The sequence below is a fragment of the Engystomops pustulosus genome, chromosome 2, assembly GCF_040894005.1.
Source record: "Engystomops pustulosus chromosome 2, aEngPut4.maternal, whole genome shotgun sequence".
Classification (NCBI taxonomy): domain Eukaryota; kingdom Metazoa; phylum Chordata; class Amphibia; order Anura; family Leptodactylidae; genus Engystomops; species Engystomops pustulosus.
Window position 1 is genome coordinate 69,781,635 of NC_092412.1, and position 19,405 is coordinate 69,801,039.

At 41.1% G+C, this 19,405-nt stretch overlaps 1 protein-coding gene across 1 annotated transcript; it reads left to right on the plus strand.

Moving 5' to 3' along the window:
* Positions 1–1,048: 1,048 nt before the first annotated feature.
* On the plus strand, positions 1,049–15,731 carry CPB2 (carboxypeptidase B2). The gene is made up of 12 exons (XM_072135233.1): positions 1,049–1,207; positions 2,187–2,228; positions 4,276–4,360; positions 5,114–5,238; positions 5,611–5,719; positions 6,015–6,116; positions 7,126–7,230; positions 7,427–7,537; positions 8,104–8,194; positions 13,512–13,714; positions 13,929–14,013; positions 15,408–15,731. Exons 1-12 carry the CDS (start codon positions 1,140–1,142, stop codon positions 15,590–15,592), a joined length of 1,311 nt encoding a protein of 436 aa, XP_071991334.1. The 5' UTR covers positions 1,049–1,139; the 3' UTR covers positions 15,593–15,731.
* Positions 15,732–19,405: the final 3,674 nt, after the last annotated feature.

Below are 19,405 nucleotides of genomic sequence, written 5' to 3' on the forward strand. Positions count from 1 at the left end.
AGGGTCTGTGCTGTGTTCATTGAAGAGATCTCATGCACCAGTGCATCTGGGTGCTGTAAGTGCAGCTACAATCCTGGAATATAAATGCATTTTCCATAGTCCTGCTGCTACTAGCAACACACACGGATGTGGCTAAATATGTCTCCATGGCTTCTCCCTATACTATCTGCAGCTTTGTATGGTCAAAACTGATTAAAGATTTCCTTTAAAAAGAGAGACAGGAATAAGACACTGCTTATTTCCCAGTGAACAAATATTAAAATTCAACATGCTCTGTCCTTTTATTCTTGGAATATGCTGAACTAATGTTATCTGAGCAATTCATGAATTTAGATTCTAGGATGGGTCTTGTAAATCCCACATGCGTTACCTGTATCAACTTGTGTCAGTTTAGCTACACTTGCCATGATAAAATGGTTTGAACACTCTACAGACTCTTTTGTTCTTCAAAGAACCTGTCATCAGCAATTGATCTAATAAACCACTACTAGTATATTGTCAGCAATATATATACAATATAGTTTATAGCTTTATAGTATATAGCAATATAGTTTTTGTTTCTTTCATGGTCCAGTGTGATGGCATCATCCAGAAAATCAACTTTGAAGTGAGATGTAAATTGGAATCAAGGTGGAGAGTTCTAAACGCCTCCTCCTCTGTGATGGACATATTGCATCGGACTTCAGAAGAACTGGTTAGTCAAGACTGGTTAGTGAAGGGGGCTTTCTGAGGAAGAGAGAGCTTGACTTCAGTGTTAAAACGCCGCCTCCTTGACTTTATACAAGCAATTTACATCTCTCTTCAAAGTTGATTTTTTTGGATGATTCCACCACACTGGGTCATGAAAGTAACACAATCTGGAATGTGTTAAGCTGCTTGGCAACATACTGATAGTGGTTTATTAGGTCAATTTCTGATGACAGGTTCCTTTTAAAATCAGTAGTAGTTCCAGATCATAGGCTTCACCAACATTCAACAATCTGAGTTCTTCTAAACTAAATGACTGGTGTAGCAATGTGGACACTGCACTTTAAAGTTTAACTGAAGTGCAAACACATCTTCTAAGCTGTACTGCAGGGAGGGCAGGATCTACCAACATTAGGGTTTTAGACCTTAAACGTATTCACATCGTCCTAGAGATGAAGACCTATTTATTACTATTTGTATTGGGTGTTTTCCTATGGAAGAATCAGGCGGTTGCTTTCAGGTAATAATAATAATTTGTATAAAATTTTGTAGTAAGTTAGCAGTCAAATAGTTTGTAGTTATACTCAATTTTGTTGTAGATTAGGCTTTCAGGATCTATTATAATAAGTTTGCATTCTTTGCATCATGATAAGTGAAGGGGTAAGAAAAGTGGTTTATCTAACTGTAATACCAACTTGTGTAGAGTATTGGGTAAGGTTACATAACGTTGTTGTTATGTAAGGCCTTATTTACCAAAAACTGACAATTTACTTACTGGATCTGAATCAAAGAAAGTACCACTGTGTTTGGACAATTCCTCTGTTAAGAAAGTTGCAAACTTTATATTGCACCTTATTACTGCATGTAAACTGGAAAATTAAATTGTTACCAGGTCACTTCAACCTGAGTCTGTCAGCAGCTTTGACCAAGTTATGTTTTCCTTAGTAAGTACACAGAAGATAGTAGGTGGATAAAGACAAATCCATACTTCTACAGTGGCAAATCCTATAACACAGATGCCAAGTGGCCCCATAGACGGCAATAGCGGCGCGGCACCGATCCGGCCCGCACACCGCAAAAAGATAGAGCATGCTCTATCTTTTGGCGTGTGTGCGGCCGTGCGCCGCTATTCTCTGTGGAGGGAGGAGGGGCCGCCTCCTCCTCTTCTCCAGCACACGGCGGTATTCCCGCACGGCGGGCATACCGCGTGTGAATGTACCCCAACATGTTTATCTTTGTTTATTTTTATCTGCTGTCTAGGGAAAGGAAGGTGATTAAAACTTTTAGGCATATCGCAGCAAACACCCACCGGTAACACCCGCAATTGGTGCTGGCTGGCCTCCTTGGTTACCCACAATCTTGTACATAACCTAGGGACTGCCTTTATGGCATATGTTGTACATAATCTGTACTTAGAATTCTTTAATTAAAATACTTTTTATAATTGAAATCTTATTTCTATGTGAGGAAATAATTCTCTCATAAATTTGTAATTTCAGATTTTCATCGAATCCAACAACAACAGCTCCTCCTGTGGAACCGTAAATATTAATTTAATATCATTCAAGGGGAAGATAAATGTGATGATTAAAAGTGTTGCATTTAGCTCGAGCTACATAATGATATAAGGTTGTCAATCGGTTATTGATAATGCAATTTATTAACAATGAATTGTTACTATTTTTATTAAACGGGTATCAAGAATTCCAGAAATACTGATAAAAACTCTATTTTATTGCAATCTTCATTGAAGGAGCGGCCTCGCAAAAGCACATGAGGAAATTACTCTACTGACTGAGAAGTCTTAGCCTTGAGACAATCTCAATAAAGGATTGATTTTTTATCAGTATTTTCGGAGTGGTGGGTACCTTCCTATTTCTGCTGAGTTCCTCTAACCTCTGTACTTGTTACCAAGCACCAAGCACCAAGGACTGTTGGATGGTGTAAGGTGTAATAAATGTGACCCACCTAAAGTTCCCCACTTTCCCCCCACCATCAGCTAAATTAGCCTAATGAAGCTAGCTAGTGTTACCTAACAAAGCCGGTTTCCAAGCTTCAAAGGGCCTCTGCAGCCAAATTGTCTACATATCTCCCCCCCCCCCAATTCTCAAACAGACAAAGAGCCAAAAAACTCTTGAACCAATAGGTTAAATAGGGAAAGTTATGGAGTTATGGTCCATCTCACCCCAAGAACAAATACATTTTTGGATGTTATCTTCAGGAGATCACAATGGTCCAAATGCTGGGACTCTAGCACCCTTGGGTTTAGTATCAATGCGATCCCAGGATTCACCCGGATCCAATGATACCAGAACCATCACCCTACAACTTCCCCTTGAGAAGCTATGGCTTCTCCAGGGCTCTGGTTGTGGTACCAGGTAGATGGAACTGAACACCCCTTCTGTTTGGTGGGCAGAGGTGTGACTGCACCTGATCAGGCACCTCTAAGGCCGCATTGTCTTTTGTCTGGGAACCATTGTAACATCAAGAGCAGAGAAGGATCTTAAGGTGTGGCTCAGGTTCCATTAGGCCACACACAAGGTAGCGAACTTACTGAACTGCTGTTACTTGTAGTGCTACCTTGGTATTTTGTACTCTGTGTAACTGTATATATCTGTACTGTATCTATTGTTTTGTCTAGTGTGCCCTTAATGCAATTAAATATAAAATCTAATCTGTGTTGCTTTTATCTCGATCCACGAATCCCAAAATCCGAATCTTGCATATATACATGCTACCGGGTTGGTCCTCACCCTATATAATCCCGTTACGGACTGGGTTTATATTAAATGAGAACTGGTGGCAGCTCAGGGTTGATAAGATTCTGTCTCACTGCGGCTAGTGAGAGGGATCTTATTGCCATTCAGGGCTGTGATTTATTGTTGTGCCATATTCGGAAGTTGTGTGGACAATTTGAAATCACTTCCTGCACCTCTCAGAACCAGCACGTTCTGGGAGTGTCTATAAAAGGATAACTTGCATACCTTTCAGGGGTCCGAAACATCACGGTTTCCTTCACATAAGGTGAGCTGAACCCTATGTTTGCTGCAGTTGTTACTAAGATCCATACCTAATTTCTAGGCACATGCACAAGAGCTGGCTGACATCACAGTCTACGAAAAGCGGGCTGCACAGCAATGTGCAAAATAAGTGACGAGGGCATGCATAATAAGCGAGCGGCGAAGCCATGAGGGGTTCAGGTGACATCAGCCTCAGCGCCCTAGGCTCATTTACATATTTTTATAAAGTTATTTTCCTGCTTATTCTGGACCCCTTAAAATGTGAAAAAAGACTGCCTCCAACCCCTGCTCTTCATAAGTGTTTAAAATAATATTACAAAATTAAGAATACAGGTTTTACAAAGACAACAGACAACTTTCTACTGCTCTATGATTCTCTATTGATCCCATCATTCATTCACAGGCCTTTTTTGGGCGATAATTTGGAAAAATATTTAATATTAATATATAAATTGTTATTTTGGTTAGATTACCCCATTCCTTAGGAAAATACTTTTTATATAAGAGTGGTGGTAGCTAGTGGTTTATATGCTTTTGGTTCATACAGTGTAATAAATATTTTTTTCAGCCAGGACCAGGTGATATATGTTCTACCACGTACTGACCGCCAAGCTCTGGTTCTTCAGAATATCACCTCCTCATTTGATGAGCTGGTAATGAAATTAATATTTTCCATAAAATAATTAAGATTTGTAAATTTGTCCTTCCATACTCTTTAAGGTCTATTGCACATGAATCACACATGACATTTTTGAGTCATATACAAGAAGATACAAAATAGATGAGATGTATGAGATACATACATCATTTCTTTATATTGGTTGTTCCTTTTGCTTTGACTCACAAAGCTGCGTCAATACCTGCATGTGTGATTCCATTCCAAATTTATGTAAATCTGCAAAAGCAAGGTGTATGTTATTCAGGCTTAGGGTATTTTCTGCAGCAGCATCAAATCATTTTTAAAACACAAGTAACAGGCAAGTAAGGCAATGCTTTTATATATTTATGTGTACATACATACAGCCATATGTATGGCTTTAATCCCACATCATGTCATTAGGCTTCTTGAAAGTCATGCTTGATTTTAAGGGGGCTGCCTTACAAGGTAACTAAGAGGTAATGTTTTCCTTGTTCCATCCTGGAATATGAATTTGCATATTCCACAGTCTAACATCAAGAAGTACTATTGCCCTTGTCCCTCTACTTGTTCTTCTGCCACATACGTAGAGCAGTATTTTTCTGTAGGTCAGAAGTACTTTCCTGCTTTACTGTTCCCAGAAAGTCATATTTTTACTAGTAGTAATTATGTTGTTTTTATTGGTGTGGGCTGATTTAACCCAGGTGTTCATTATATCTCCAATCCTGAAGGCAAATGATTAATATCTGTATATTTTATTACATTTTAGATTGTTCTCTGGAAACCAGACTCCCCTGAACATATACAAAAGAATAAAGAAGTTCACTTCTATGTAAATGCCTCTTTAGTAGATGAGGTGAAGACTAAGCTGAAGGAATCTTCCATCACATATACGTGAGTAACGTACAACTTATAGTAGTGGTGGCGAACCTATGGCATGGGTGCCAAATGTGGAACTAAAAGTCCTCTCTTTTGGCAACCAGGCAGTCAACCCAGCACAGAGTTCACCAGACAGAACTCAAGGCCTCCAGATGGGGGCACACACCAGTATGTCAGTGTACTTGGTTTACAATCCTTCATCCTGGTGGTAGATATCCTTTAAACTGCCATGCTCGCACTTTTCAATAAATAAGTCGTTTTTTTGTAGTAGTTTGGGCACTCAGTCTATTAAAGTTTCGCCACCACCGATTATACTATGTAGGAAGGATTGTTTATATTTACACCAATATCCCTCCTAACTGTATGTATGTAATTGTCTTTACTTAGTGTTCTTGTTGAGAACACCCAGGATCTTATCGATCAGCAAACATACAATGATACTGTTGGTCAACGGAGCTCGGCCTCTTATTATGAGCAATATCACTCCCTAGAAGATGTAAGTCTCATTTTTAGCATTATTTTAGTGAAATGTTGTCCAAGCAATACAAATATGAGAACTGTGGAGCCCCCAGATCTTTATACAGTGCAACCAAATATGTTGGCACTCTACCTAATAAAAAACTACCGTAGATTATAACGTCTCATTATTATTAAATGTATGTCAGGCTCAATTCACTTTACGCTTTAACACTCACCTTTGACAAACTCAAGGGGCTAAAATGAAATGATATATGCCAAAAAAATGCCATATATTATAGTTGCCATAGTAATTATTTGTATTAAATTACTAGATCTACTACTGGATTGAACAAATGGTGGAGTCACATCCTGGTATGTTGGAAAAAATTAACATTGGAAGTTCTTTTGAAAAGCGACCTCTCTATGTTCTGAAGGTATGGTTACAGTGAGCTGCATATCCGGAGCCTTGTAAACTGCACAGATAATTTTCCAAATAGTGTTGGCCCAGATGTATCTTCTCTTATCACTTTTGATCTCAAAGTCAAATCAAATGACTGATTTCATTACAAATGTTGAAATGACAGTGACCCTTTAAATGGAAACTTATCATGTGTTCCTTTATGATATCTGATTTGTTAGTCTCGCCTGTGTTTTTATCTTGCTGCTTCCATCTCTGTATTTCTCTGTAAGCTTAGTCTATGGGGAAGTGTGTCATTAATACAGGTAACTGTATCACAAAATATTATAAACAGACATGTAATGCACATGATCTTCAGGACACAAAAACATATCACAATTACTGCTGTGTTACTGGGGAGGATAGATTGTGTCCACTCAGGAGCTATGGACACAGATATGTATTTAAAAAAAGGTCAAATGCCCACCAGGAAGTGCAGTTTGTCCCACAGACACCAAGCACTTATATGCCTCTGTAAATGGAGAAAAAAAAGCTATGACTTCCGGAAGATGACGAATAAAAACATAAATTCATATTAATCCTTAAAAAGGTTCATCATAAATTGTTTTTATTTCGTTCTTAGGCCTCATGCACATGACCGCGTCCCCTTTGCGGGTCATGAGCAATGGGCATGTGTGCATTTGCTTGCAGACCATCTGACATTGGTGTGTGAGCTCTAATTACCCTGCTAAAGTCCATAGAAAATTACTGTCCGGCCCACAATACAGGCAGGAATAGGACCTGCCCTATTTTTGGATCACGGGTAGTCGGCACGTTCACAGCACGGTGATACACAGCTCCTCCCGGTGCCATGAACGCTGCACAATAGAAATCAATAGGGCTGCTAGCTGCTGTTTGTGAGGCTAGCTCATGGCCAAAGGACATGTTCGTTTGCACAAGGGCTAATACATTGAATAGTGTGTATAGGTATATGTTTGCTTTAACATGAGATGTCATACAGATAATTTTCTTCACTTGTTTCTCAGATGACAGGAAAAGAAAAAACAGCGACAAATACGATATGGATTGACTGTGGCATACATGCCAGGGAGTGGATATCTCCAGCCTTCTGCTTGTGGTTTGTTGGACATGTAAGAATCATTCAGGATAAGTGATTTTTATAATGTGTTCAAAAATAGCTCCTCACTAGAAGTTTATTGGAGGCAAAAACATGGATGTGACATAGTATACAACTATACACTATCATATTCCAATTTTCTTTTAATGATGTTAGATGTATCACAATCGTCACCATCATTTTATTTAACACTGTCTCTTGCTGTCTAGGCTGTGGGATTCTATGGTACAGACGAGTACATGACAAATCTATTGAAATACACAAACTTCTATATCTTACCAGTGATGAATGTAGATGGATATCACTATACATGGAACACAGTAAGTAGATATACTTACTTAGTATATATACCAGAATAGTAAGTAGATATACCACAGATATCCACCCTTACAGGTGTACTAAAAATTTAGATTTTTATGTACAGGTTTCTATTTCCGAATGTAAGTTTGAGAGTGGATAACTCCGATTCTGTGAAGCATCCATGCATAATTCTTATGTCACATAAAAGGGGAGACTCTCCTGTTCAATATGACACCAGATGTGTTTCAAGGTGCCAGGGTTCGGGCGATATAGCCGTTTGAAGTTGGCCACTGTCATGACGCTTATAAACGTCCTTTCTGCATGAGGCATGTGCAAATAGGACATGTATGAGGGGAGGCTGCTTCTGGACATTTGATTACTGTTCCCAGAATTATCACCTAATTGCATATGTGGAAATTGCTACATTTTGTAAAAGTCATACATTTTTGTGCAAATTCATAGCTGCTCTTGCCAGGCACGGGAAATTGTTTAGAGCTATTTGTGACTTTTTTTGCGAAAAGAGCAAGATAGATCTGCAGATTCTTGACTATAAAATAAGGTTTATGAAATGTGTTGTATTTGACAGAATCGAATGTGGAGGAAAAACCGATCCAAGCATGGAAACAACAAATGCTATGGGACTGACCTTAATCGGAACTTTGATGCTGGGTGGTGCGGTATGTTATTTTTTACATGGTATTTTGTTGTTTTTAGGTAAAACATGGCATGCTACTTGCAGTATTTTTATGTTTATAAGGCCAGATACCTTTTCCTGAATTTTTTCTTGTTCCAGACTATCCTCCTCCGATTTGCAAATCCCTTCTTTCATGACATAGAAGCCCTTTTTTCCAAGTTTATCTGGTCATCTTCAGTTCCTTGGGTGTCCAGGTCGATACTAGCTAGAAAAAAAATGGCAGGGCCTATTACATTTAAGCAGTTGCCACCTGGATTTTGGATTGCTTTAGGCATCCTCTTGCCAATTCCTGGGCTAGAGCAAGCTCTGTCGGAAGTTCCGCTGTCCGATCTGCCATGGTTGCCCCCTTTAACATACAAGGCCCTCAAAACCCCCTATGTTATGTATCAAACATTGTTGACTGTTAGATCGCTGAAGTGGAAATGGCCCCCTCTGTTGGTGAGTGGTTTGCTGAGGTCTCCCGAATTCAGAGAATGGAGGAATTAACCGCTGAGCTGCATGGCACCTGTTGGATGCCTTGGATCATTTTCCAGCATGCTCCGCGCTTAGATCTGCGGCTTAAGTGCTTTTCCTGCTCCCTACTGGAGTACATCGCAGACGAGGTTCTTGACCTGTCCCTTTTTACCATCTTTGTCTTATTCCTTGATACCGTCTTTTTGTATAATATCGACCTCTCTTATCCGTCTGTGGTCATGTCATTCTTTTCCTCTTATTTGTAATTGCTATCTCTCTTTGCTTACAGTTTGAAGTAACCCGTAGGGTCACCCTGTTACATGGGCCTCAGCCTTGTCAATGTCCCTGTTGGTACTTTGCTGCCTTCTTATTCCCCTTTCATGTGGATATATTCCATTATTACACTGGCAGGGGCGGACTGGGAATTTAAAATGGCCCTGGAAAAAACTAAAAAAGTGGCCCCATTTTATGGGCGGAGTCAAAACAAGTGGGTGTAGTCAGATAATGTGGGTGGGGTTATAACAGACAAATTGTTGGTAGATGGCCTTAATGCAAAACAAGAACATCTTTTGCTAGTAAGTGAATCTAATGTGCAAGGAATGTGACCTGTCGATCAGTAAATGATGCAAACACACGACCCAATAAGCCTTAAATACCTTTCCCCTGTGCCATACATGTACAATTCAGAGAAAGAATATATTGATACTGCCTCCTATGTACAAGAATATTGCTACAATAACACATTTAGAATAACACAATCAATCCTGCCTTCTACATACAAACTAAAACTACTATAATACCTTCTCCCATATACAAGCCAACTACTATAATACTGCCACCTATGTGCAAGAATATAACTACTATAATACTGCCCCCTATGTACAAGAATATAACTACTATAATACTGCCCCCTATGTACAAGAATAGAACTACTATAATACTGCCTCCTATGTACAAGACTATAACTACTATAATACTGCTCCTATGTACAGGAATATAACTACTATAATACTGCCCCCTATGTACAAGGATATAAGTACTATAATACTGCCCCCCTATGTACAAGAATATAACTACCATAATACTGCCCCCCTATGTACAAGAATATAACTACTATAATACTGCCCCGTATGTACAGGAATATAACTACTATAATACTGCCCCGTATGTACAGGAATATAACTACTATAATACTGCCCCCTATGTACAAGAATATAACTACTATAATACTGCCCCTATGTACAAGTATATAACTACTATAATACTGCCCCCTATGTACAAGTATATAACTACTATAATACTGCCCCCTATGTGCAGGAATATAACTACTATAATACTGCCCCCTATGTACAAGAATATAACTACTATAATACTGCCCCTATGTACAAGTATATAACTACTATAATACTGCCCCCTATGTACAAGTATATAACTACTATAATACTGCCCCCTATGTACAGGAATACAACTACTATAATACTGCCCCCTATGTACAAGTATATAACTACTATAATACTGCCCCCTATGTACAGGAATATAACTACTATAATACTGCCCCCTATGTACAAGAATATAACTACTATAATACTGCCTCCTATGTACAAGAATATAACTACTATAATACTGCCCCCTATGTACAGGAATATAACTACTATAATACTGCCCCCTATGTACAAGAATATAACTACTATAATACTGCCCCCTATGTACAGGAATATAACTACTATAATACTGCCCCCTATGTACAAGAATATAACTACTATAATACTGCCTCCTATGTACAAGAATATGACTACTATAATACTGCCCCCTATGTACAAGAATATAACTACTATAATACTGCCCCCTATGTACAAGTATATAACTACTATAATACTGCCCCCTATGTACAAGAATATAACTACTATAATACTGCCCCCTATGTACAAGAATATAACTACTATAATACTACATATTTACACAGAAGTGAACATGAAAAAAAATCAGTATTTATTATATACAGCTACAGAAAACACATGAGATCCTCAGCTATTGCATCCAGTGACATCAGGTGACGTCTCCTCTGATTGTACTCGTTCCTCTTCTCCATTAGTTCCACCATCACCTTGTCTCTTCCTCCAGGTACACAGCTTTCCTGCAGAGTTTGCCACACAGACGTCTTATGTTCTGCACTTTCCCATTGTCCCTTCTTCTGCTACCACCTATACTGTGCCCCAAATACTGTAATAGAGTCCCCTACAATATTAGTACCACACAAATAGTGCCCCATAATGTAACATACTGTAATGGTAAGGGTAATTTATTTCTTCTTTCTTTCCTACCCCAGACATAGAATGAATGGCCCCAGCCTACCCCAGACATAGAATAAATGCCCCCTGCCTACCCCAGACATAGAATGAATGCCCCCTGCCGACCCCAGACATAGAATGAATGCCCCCTGCCGACCCCAGACATAGAATGAATGGCCCCAGCCTACCCCAGACACAGAATGAATGGCCACAGCCTACCCCAGACACAGAATGAATGGCCACAGCCTACCCCAGACACAGAATGAATGGCCCCAGCCTCCCCCAGACACAGAATGAATGGCCCTTGCCCACCCCAGACATAGAAGTAATGGCCCCAGCCTGCCCCAGACATATAATTAATGCCCACTGCCAGCTCCAGATATACAATAATGCCCCCCCACCCCAGACATTTAATTAATGCCCCCTGCCTGCCCCAGAAATACAATAATGCCGCCCCCAGACACATAAATAATGCCCGCCTACCTGCCCCAGATATAGAATAATGCCTCCCGCCATATAAATAATGCCCGCCTGCCTGCCCCAGATATAGAATAATGCCTCCCACCATATAATTAATGTCCCCTGCCAGCCCCAGATACAGAATAATGTCCCCCCCCTGCCCCAGACACATAAATAATGCCCCCTGCCAGCCCCAGATATAGAACAACGCCTCCCGCCATATGAATAATGCCCCCTGCCAGCCCCAGATACAGAATAATGTCCCCCCTCTGCCCCAGACACATAAATAATGCCCCCTGCCAGCCCCAGATATAGAATAGTGCCCCCAGTCATATAATTAATGCCCCCTGCGGGCCCCAGATACAGAATAATGTCCCCCCCCCCCTGCCCCAGACACATAAATAATGCCCCTGCCAGCCCCAGATATAGAATGCCCCTTGTCATATAATTATTGCCCCCTGCGGGCCCCAGATACAGAATAATGTCGTCACCCCCCCTGCTCCAGACATGTAATTAACGTCCCCCTTTCTATAATTAAAAAAAACCAAACATAATACTCACCCCTTTGGCGCAGGTTTCTTCCTGTCCTGGGTCTTCGGTGGCTTGGTGTAGAGGCGCGGGATAGTGACGTCACTGCTCCGCGCCTCCACACCAAGCCGCGGAGCTGCAGGAAGGGCCGGACAGCTGACGTCTGGTGAGTGTCAGCCTCCTCCACGCTACACAGGTCGCGAATGACGTCGATTGCGCGACCTGTGTAGCTGCCTGTATACACAGACGCAGAAGCGGCGGTGCTGCGCTGCGTCTGTGTACTGATTAATAGTACCTGCATCGCACGATCGTACGATGCAGGTACTATACATGAAATCAAAAATTGTAAGGAGGGAGTGCGGGCGGCCCGGATCAGCGCCGGACCGGCCCCAGACCGACCGGCCCACCGGGAAAATTCCCGGTGGGTACAATGGCCAGCCCGCCCCTGTACACTGGTAGTCTCAACATCCTCCACTCTCCTCTTTATTATGTTAAGGCTTGTGCGCTTGGTCGGGGATTGCAAATAAAAACATCCCGGGTTCCTTCTTCATGCCTTCTCAGGAGGACCTCCTTCCCTGCTTGATTTTTCATCATCTGCTTACCCATTTCTTTCTGTTTTTGTCTCTTTTCACTTTTTTATTCATGGGGTTTTACCTATATATTTATTGGATTTCATGATTCTTTGCCTGTATATAACAATACTATATGTTAACATATTATTATACTGACTGTAGATGTTTATGGCAACATCCTTCATTTTGTTTTGTCATTATCCGTCTCGCAATGAAATTTGTGAATGATAAAATAATAAATCAACTGCTATCACTACAAATTCAGCATCATTGCTCTGGTGATAACTTCATTATGCTGCCCTGACCGAATATCTAAAAGGCATAGTGTAGCCAGTGCTAACAGAGATGATTTTTATATGTCGGTACCATCCATCCTCAGAGGCTGGAAGGTGGAGGAAAGCAGGGTAAATCTACATTTCAGGTTTATTAGCGAATATATCTCTCTAAGTGCTTACCATGTTGCCTATAAGTGAGAGCCTACTAAAATCAGTGTGTCTGTTACCAGCTATTGATTTCCCTGCCCTACCCATCCAACTTATAACATTGGAGTGGTTATGAAGGAGGGAGCGTGCATTCAGTAATAAGTGCCCTGTTGATCCACAGGTCACATGACCCTGGGCTCCTGTGGACTGGTGTAGGTACAATATGGATGACTCTATTATGGTGTTGTGCTTATACTAGTGAACTTTTGTATTAGTGGCCAACCCTTTTAGGACAGGGCAGGATTACTGACTTCCCATGAAAAAAGGCTTTACTACCCCTGAGGAAGCTTGTACAAACAGGTGAAACACGTAGGGATTTTTCTTGTCCCCAGTACCCATGTAACAAACTTGGGTCATGTAGGTAACTATGGCTTTGTTATTGACTACGATTAAGACATGGTAACACTAGGCTAATCGTGATGCTTTTGATATCTATTTTCTTCAATGATTATTTTTTATGCCAACGATTATAAACATAATTGATCATCCATTATGCTTAATACTACATTATTCCCTAGGACCGGGTGCCTCAGGCAATCCTTGCCATGACACATACTGCGGACCCTACCCAGAATCGGAACCAGAGGTGGCAGCAGTTGTGAGCTTTATCAAACAGCACAAAGATACTATAAAAGGCTATATAACGATCCATTCTTACTCCCAGATGGTGCTCTTTCCATACTCCTATACGACAGAGAAATCAAAAGATCATGATGAACTGGTAAGAAACAATGGGAAAAAAAGTACCTTGCATCCTATTTATCAAGTGTTTTTCGATGAACATTCTTGATAGCATGATATACTGTATAGATATACTGTCGATAAAGTAATAATCTAAATACATCACAAATACATTTAAATGCAATAGACATGTGTTCACGATCCTAAATAACTAAAAAATATTTTGTTAGTATAAGCTTATTTTTCGTTTGCAGTTACGACTTGCAAATAAAGTAGCTGATGGAATAAGGTTAAAAAACAGAAGCCGGTATGCATCAGGTCCAGGAGCAGACACCATTTGTAAGTAATTCTAATTTCATATAAAATAATTGTATAGGTTCTGATTTACTCAATTGGAAAGCTATATCAAGACTAGGATCTGAACTTTGCATCAGCCTGTGTCTAAGGGAAGGGAGGGGGATGGTGTAGAGGAGAGGAAGAATGCATTGAGGAAACTGAGACATAGGGGCAGATTTATCAAGCTGTCTGAAAGTCAGAATATTTCCAGTTGCCCATGGCAACCAATCACAGCTCAGCTTTCATTTTACCAGTGTGCATGAATATTTTAAAGGGGAGCTGTGATTGGTTGCCAGGGGCAACTAGAAATATTCTGACTTTCAGACACTTGATAAATCTGCCCAATTGGCTTTTGCTCACACACTGCTAGCAGGGAGTCAGGTAATGTAAAATGAAGTTTTATAAAGTAGTGTCAGTATTCAGAATAGCATAGAATATTGGAACCTGTCACTAGCTAAAATTGGTGGCTTTAAATGATCGTTGCTTCCAGATGAATTTACAGGGAAAAGCTGCGATCAGTGCCAGCAGAAATGTCAGGTTTTGCGGAGTTCCAGGTTCCATTCATCCCTAATCAAGACGCTATTCCTATATAAGTGGGGGTGAGTGTTAAGGTTTTGGTTCAGCCGAGACTGGGTCCGCTCATTCCTTATCAAGACGCAATTATTGTCACAAGTTCAGGAATCGTCAGTTATGTTGCAGGTTATTACACAATTGTGTGCCAGGCGTAGACAAAGACTCTAAGTATTTCTATACAACATGCATCAGCGCTTTATAAATTCCCCCCACTGACCACTAGGAACCTCACTTCTGTGCAATGCAAACCCAAATCATAACCACCTCCTGAACGGTGCCCTTTGTAATTACAAAGGGAATCGTTTCAAGTAACCAACCACCCATCCCCACTCCGCTTTTAACCTGAAATTCTGGATTAAAAGGGGCGAGGGGGCAAAAATAAGAGGTGGGCCATTCAATTCAGGGTGGGGCTATGTGAATCAGCTTAGAGCTGACTCCTATCCTTCACCAGAAAGAGCTGGCTCCATCGTGAACGACCCATCATTAGGACAGACTGTGAGAAGAGAGACACAGAGAAAGTGAAAGCTGTGCGTTATCTGCAGAGGGCAGCATGGTGAGAACAGGGACATATACATGTAGAGACATGTTTAATGCATGGGATTTATTAAAAAGTGGCCAACCCATTTAAAGGAGTTTTCCAGTAATAGTGGAAAACCTCCTGAGAGCCGGAGTGGGGACACTTAGCTCCAGTATTTACATAATTTTACCACCTTTTAATTAATTAATCATTCATCATAAATCCAAGGAGGTGTACTTTATTTTACTCATGTTACTCATAACTGTATTGTTTATATATGTGGCCTAATGGTCTATTTCTGTTGCAGATCTGGCTCCAGGAGGATCTGATGACTGGGCATATGATCTGGGCATCAAGTATTCTTTTACTATTGAACTTCGTGATAAAGGGACTTATGGATTTTTACTTCCTCCTTCTTTGATAAAACCAACATGCAGTGAAGCACTGACTGCAATCAAAATCATATCTGCACATATTGTGAAAAATTTGTAGTTCAATCACAAAGTGAAGAAACAAACACATTTTCTTTGCTTTGGTTATAGTATTACAAACCAGTACATTTTATACATGTAATGATGGCCATCTGCCCTTTGTGTATACGTCTTACAGTAATAAAGAACTTACAATATCACCCAAGTGTCTCCTAATACCTTTTATGCTGCATGACATTGTGTTACCCAATTCTATTGTTAACTCTTTCCGTGCTGTAGACCAACAGTGATGTAACTATTAATCAGTTTACAGACCAGCAGGGATGCTGGACCCACCTTGGATGTAACCAAGTATCAGAGGCTGCTGGGGTGTGGAGTAGCCTTAGTCTTGGCACTCAATCAGGGTACTCCATGTGCCATTACTGCCAATACTGCCCCCAGTAATGGCCCCCACATGGCCCCCCTGTAATGCCCGCCACACAGCCCCACAGTAGTATGTCTACACATCCCCCAAGTAATGTCCTCACAGCCCCCCAGTAGTGTGCTTACACATCCCCCCAGTAATGTCCTCACACAGCCCCCCAGTATTGTGCCTACACATCCCCCAGTAATGTCCTGACACCTCCCTCCAGTAATGTCCTGACATACACCCCCAGTAATGTCCCCCTTAATGTTACCCACACAGCCCCCCAGTAATGTACCCCACACAGCCCCCCCAGTAATGTCTTCACACAAACCTCCAGTAATGTCCTCACATACTTGCCCAATAATGTCCCCCACACAGTCCCCCCACAACTCACTGGTGCAGCTCTGGGCACAGGCCTCCCCTGCAGGTCATGTGACACTTGACATCATCACAGGTCCTGCAGCTTTAGGATAGTAGTATTCTCCCAAGACGTAGACCTGCAGGGAAAAGCAGTGTGGCTAGTGCACACTGTTTCATCACAAGATCATAATGATAGTGGGGAGGAATGCACGGGCAGCGGGACCTGCTGATCTGGGGAGATCCAAAGCCCTGGCCAAAAGATGTGGGGCACAAGACCCAAATCTTTGACCTAGCGACGCCCTTGGTTAGGGGTAAAAGATTAGATAAATGCAGTGTATGGCTTAAAATAGAGAAAGTGCAGTTTATTCCTGAAGATAGGTTCCCTTTAATGTGACTCCCTTCCCCTGAATTATCCCCTACTGATATCTGTTAGATCCTCCGATTTATAATATCATTGCACATGACAAAGCTGCTTTTGGCTAAGGTGTCTTCCACACACAATATGCAGGCTGTAAGACCCTACTGTTATGGTGGGTGACAAAACCAGACCCAGAGTGGGATAGAACATTTTGAACAACAATTTAGAGAACAACAGAGAATTGGAACAAGAGAACATTAGTCTTATCTTTGGTATGTGAAGAGCCGTGTAAGGTCTCTATAGACTCTATAGACCACCCTTCACCCCCCCATCCATCTAGTGGGGGCATGTTTGCCAGATTACATTCGTTCACTACATTGGATCTCTTTATTCCTTGTTCCCCAGAAAGGATCTGTGTTCGTCGTCTTGTGAACCTGACCAGGATAATAATCTGTGCGTGTACCTACAGATGTTTTAGGTAAACTAGATGTTTTTTTCATTTTTTTTTACCAATGGCATGGTGTTCCAGTGAATTCCTGAGGTGTACTGAGATGCATAGTTTCCATCTTTACTGAATACGGACTGGAGAATGCCAGCATCTACATTTGTAGCTTTCCTTCTTTTGTGTTTATTCTTTGGTATAGTCATCCTAGGTGTAGAGACAGGAAATATAGTGGGCACTGCTCCCTTTGTTATATAGGTTATAAGTCAACATTGCTCATAGGAGTCAGCTGCGAAATGCTGAGAACATATGCAATTCATTCCGGTTTTGGTTCCTTCCAAAACAGGTTGTGAAAACAAATCTTTGTTTCTAAAATCTTGCCTGGCATATTATGATGGATTTCATCACCCAATGGTGCCTATCACAGAATTCAGACAGGACGTTAAATGTTATCACATGAAAAAGAAACAAAATATGTACCTTCCACCACATGATAATGGAGAAAGAGTTAAGGGAAATACTCAGCTATGCGATCCATAAAAGGCCAACCTGGTAATTAATAACAAGATGTGATAAAACAGATCAAGAGAATAACTGCTATTGTGTTTATCATATGATTTCATCTGCCTTAGGCCTTGTGAAGACGAAAATATGGTGGACAGTGATACGGCCACACAATTTGTCTCACCGCATTGTGAATGAGCCAGGCAACTGATACACCCTGTATTTTGCCGTTTTTACGACGCAGCCACTCAGCTTTCAATGAGGAGTGCTCACTCCTCCTCCACCTAGCTGTATGCTTGTCCGAGTATCCGTTCATGTGCATGAGGCCTTACTGATAAAGCACAGGAGGAACAGCTGATATGGTATAGCATGTGGAGCCATGACAATACATGAGATGACACACTGACTGACCAGCCACAGATCCAATAGCAACAAGGCATTGATCCAGACTAAGGCCCCCTGCACATGAACATACTCGGTCAGTGGAAAAGGACCCCATGGACCAAGCACAGTTCATAGACGGGAGTCCTTGTATCATAGTGATATATAATACAAGGACTCCTTATCTTTTAGCATTGCCGCGCTGCTGTTATTATTTCTGTTACATTACTAGCCACCGTGTATGATGTCCAGATTATTAGGCACAGGATGTGACACCCACATTATAAGGCATGGGGCATAACATTCAAATTATTATTCATGTAATATCATAGCCCCAACACATGGTTACATAACATCTGTATTACACTGTGTTATAGAAATAAGAGCTTGAATAAGCGATCAGAGCCAACCTGTAAAAGTAAAAAAGAATAATTAAAACAGTAAAAATAGAATAAAAATTAGTAAAAAGAATTAAATAAATAAAGTGAAAGTACCTTAAACACCAACATTCTCTACACATACCTAATAAAGTACAAAAACACCAAAACCCTCTCACATATTTGGTATCGTGCGTCTGTAACAACATGTACAATAAATCAGTAACAATATTGGACCCACTCGGTGAACGCTGTAAAAACATAACCCAAAAAACTTGCCAAAAATGTACATTCTTCATAATATCCCTTGACAAAAATGTTCCAAAAAGTGATCAAAAATGTGCACCAAAATCGTACCACTGAAAAGGACAACTCAACACCTAAGAGTCAATTAGAAAAAACCTGACATTCCTGATGCTTGCCGCGGCTCCCAACTGCTCCTGTCCCCGCACACTTTGATGTCATTAGCAGCGACACCACCCCATCATAGTGTGCGCCGGCCGGCAGAGCGCATGGCCGTGTCTCTGGCAGCTATTACAGCAGAGAGAAGAAAGAAGGGGAGCCGCGCCGAGCATCGGGGAGCGCCAGAAGGTGAGCATGTCAGTTTATTTTTTTTATGTGCTGGCCAAACTGGGGGTGGCAGGCTGTATACTAAAAGGGAATGGCTATATACTAAAGGGGGCAGGCTGGCTGTATACTAAAAGGGGGTGGCTATATACTAAAGGGGGCTTGCTTGCTATATACTACTGGGGGCTTGCTGGCTATATACTACAGGGGGCTGGCTGTATACTAAAGGGGGCTGGCTGGTTGTATACTACAGAGGGTTGGCTGGCTGTATTCTAAAGGGGATTGGCTGGCTATATATTAAAGTGGGCTGGCTATATACTACAGGGGGATGGCTGTATACTACAGATACTACAGGAGGTGGGTGGCTATATACTAAAGGGAGATGGATGGCTATATACTACAGGGGGCTGGTTGTATACTAAAGAGGCTGGCTGTGTACTAAAGGGGGCTGGATGACTGTATACTAAAGGGGGCTGGCT

Bases quoted from the DNA above. Each gene is read 5' to 3' on its own strand.
- CPB2 (XM_072135233.1), top strand. From the start codon at position 1,140: ATGAAGACCTATTTATTACTATTTGTATTGGGTGTTTTCCTATGGAAG. The intron at 2,229-4,275 runs GTAAATATTAAT...TATTTTTTTCAG, and splicing joins ACAGCTCCTCCTGTGGAACC to CCAGGACCAGGTGATATATG. The intron at 13,715-13,928 runs GTAAGAAACAAT...TTTCGTTTGCAG, and splicing joins CAAAAGATCATGATGAACTG to TTACGACTTGCAAATAAAGT.